This window comes from Elephantulus edwardii, unplaced genomic scaffold (genome assembly GCF_000299155.1).
Source record: "Elephantulus edwardii isolate Elephantulus edwardi_28Jun2011 unplaced genomic scaffold, EleEdw1.0 scaffold00236, whole genome shotgun sequence".
In the NCBI taxonomy this organism is placed as follows: Eukaryota; Metazoa; Chordata; class Mammalia; order Macroscelidea; family Macroscelididae; genus Elephantulus; species Elephantulus edwardii.
Window position 1 is genome coordinate 4,079,007 of NW_006399986.1, and position 1,681 is coordinate 4,080,687.

A 1,681-nucleotide genomic window follows, 5' to 3' on the forward strand; every position below is an offset into this window, starting at 1 on the left:
GTGTACCGTCAAATCAGATCTGACTGGTACAGGAGGAGATTGTCCCTCCTTCCCCGGCAGAGCATCTGGTGGATTCGAACCGTGCACCTCTGGGACTGTAGTTGCAGCTTCTTGCCACTAGGCCACCTGAGCTCCCCTAATCCCTCTTCAATCTTCTTTGCTTGTTGTCCAACTTACACGTATGTGTGAAGTAATTGAAAATATCATGGTGTGGAGCAGGTGCACCTTAGTCCTCCAAGTGACTGCCTTGCTCTCCAGCACTTTCAATGGCAGGGTTGCTTAGCAGAGTCCAGGTGCTGTGTTTCCATACGTTTGAGTAATGCATTCTTCCTCCTGGTTCTCTTGCCTCTCAGGACAGAGCATCCGCTCAGCAGCAGCTGTGGATGGTGGAAGACACGCTGGCAGGTCTGGGGGGACCCCAAAAACCACCCGCACGCACTGAGCCTGGCTCCCCATCCTCCCTGCTCCAAGGCGAGGAGTCTTCAGAGAGAGAGGTGAGGCTTGAATCTCTTGTCACACACCCCACGTTCTCTGTCCCACCTCCCTCCGGTTCTCCTCTGCATCTACCCCCTCACTTCCCCCTCCCTCGGTGAGCTGACAGACCTCAGGAAAGTCCCCAAGCCACTTCCTGACCCAGTTGACTGTGTGCCATAGTCGGCTCACACCAGCTCCCAAGAGCCAATTATGTGCCTCTCTTCCCACCGTTCGTGATGCGCTGACAGCCTGACATTGACCATGATGGGAGTATTTACACCAGGGACATTGGCAAATGCTACAAATCAGGGCTCTTCCCCCTGGAGTCACTCAATTGGAATTTCCTATTGGATTTCTTTCTTTTTTTTTTAATTAAACATTTTATTATTTTTTTGTGTGTGTACTGTCAAATCGGATCTGACTGGTACAGGAAGAGATTGTCCTTCCTGGGACTGCAGTGCAGCTTCTTGCCACTAGGCCACCAGAGCTCCCTATTGGATTTCTTATTGGACATCGACATGATGGAGCCCTTGACTGAGATAAAACATATCTCCCTCTCTCCCTCTCCCTCACCCTCTCTATCGCCCTCTCCCTCTCCCTTTCCCTCTTCCTCTCTTTCTATTTGTTCTTTAGGACCTAGATATTAATCTGTAGGTTGTATAGACGTATTCCATCTCCCTTAACAGAAGCCCAATGTCTTCTAAGTGATGATTCCCCCTTCTCCTCCCTCCTGACCACCCAAGATCTCTCCTAACAAACTTTGGTCTCTCTACACTTCTCATTAATCCATCTGTTGTTATTGTTGCTGTTGTTCGGTGCCCCTGAGTTGACTGTAACTCACAGCAGGCCTGGAAACAACAGATTGAAGCGCTCCCCTGTCCTGTGCCATCCTCTCAACATCTGCCAGTCTCCAGCGCACTGTTGCAGTCACTGTGTCAAATCCACTTTGTTGAAGGTCTTTCTCTTTCCATCTTTCCCAGCATGATGCCTTTTTTGAAAAGGCTCATCCTTCCAGACAACATGCCCAACGTATGTGAGAGAAAGTTTCATACATTTTTTTTTTGTATAGTGAAACTTCATCTTATTTACTTTGGCCATATTATCAGGAGGAATTGCTCCTGGGAGTAAGACATCATGTTGGGGAGGGTAAAGATTCAGGAAAAGAGAGACAGATTCTCAAGGAGCTGGACTGACTCAGTGACTGTTG

At 48.8% G+C, this 1,681-nt stretch overlaps 1 protein-coding gene across 1 annotated transcript in view; it reads left to right on the top strand.

Annotated features, from left to right (window-relative positions):
* The window catches only part of PLEKHA4 (pleckstrin homology domain containing, family A (phosphoinositide binding specific) member 4), a 43,214-nt gene that overhangs the window by 25,054 nt on the left and 16,479 nt on the right, over positions 1-1,681 (top strand). The window contains exon 13 of the mRNA XM_006898743.1: positions 354-494. Coding sequence (XP_006898805.1) covers positions 354-494 — 141 coding nt within the window. The remainder of the gene's footprint in view (positions 1-353; positions 495-1,681) is intronic.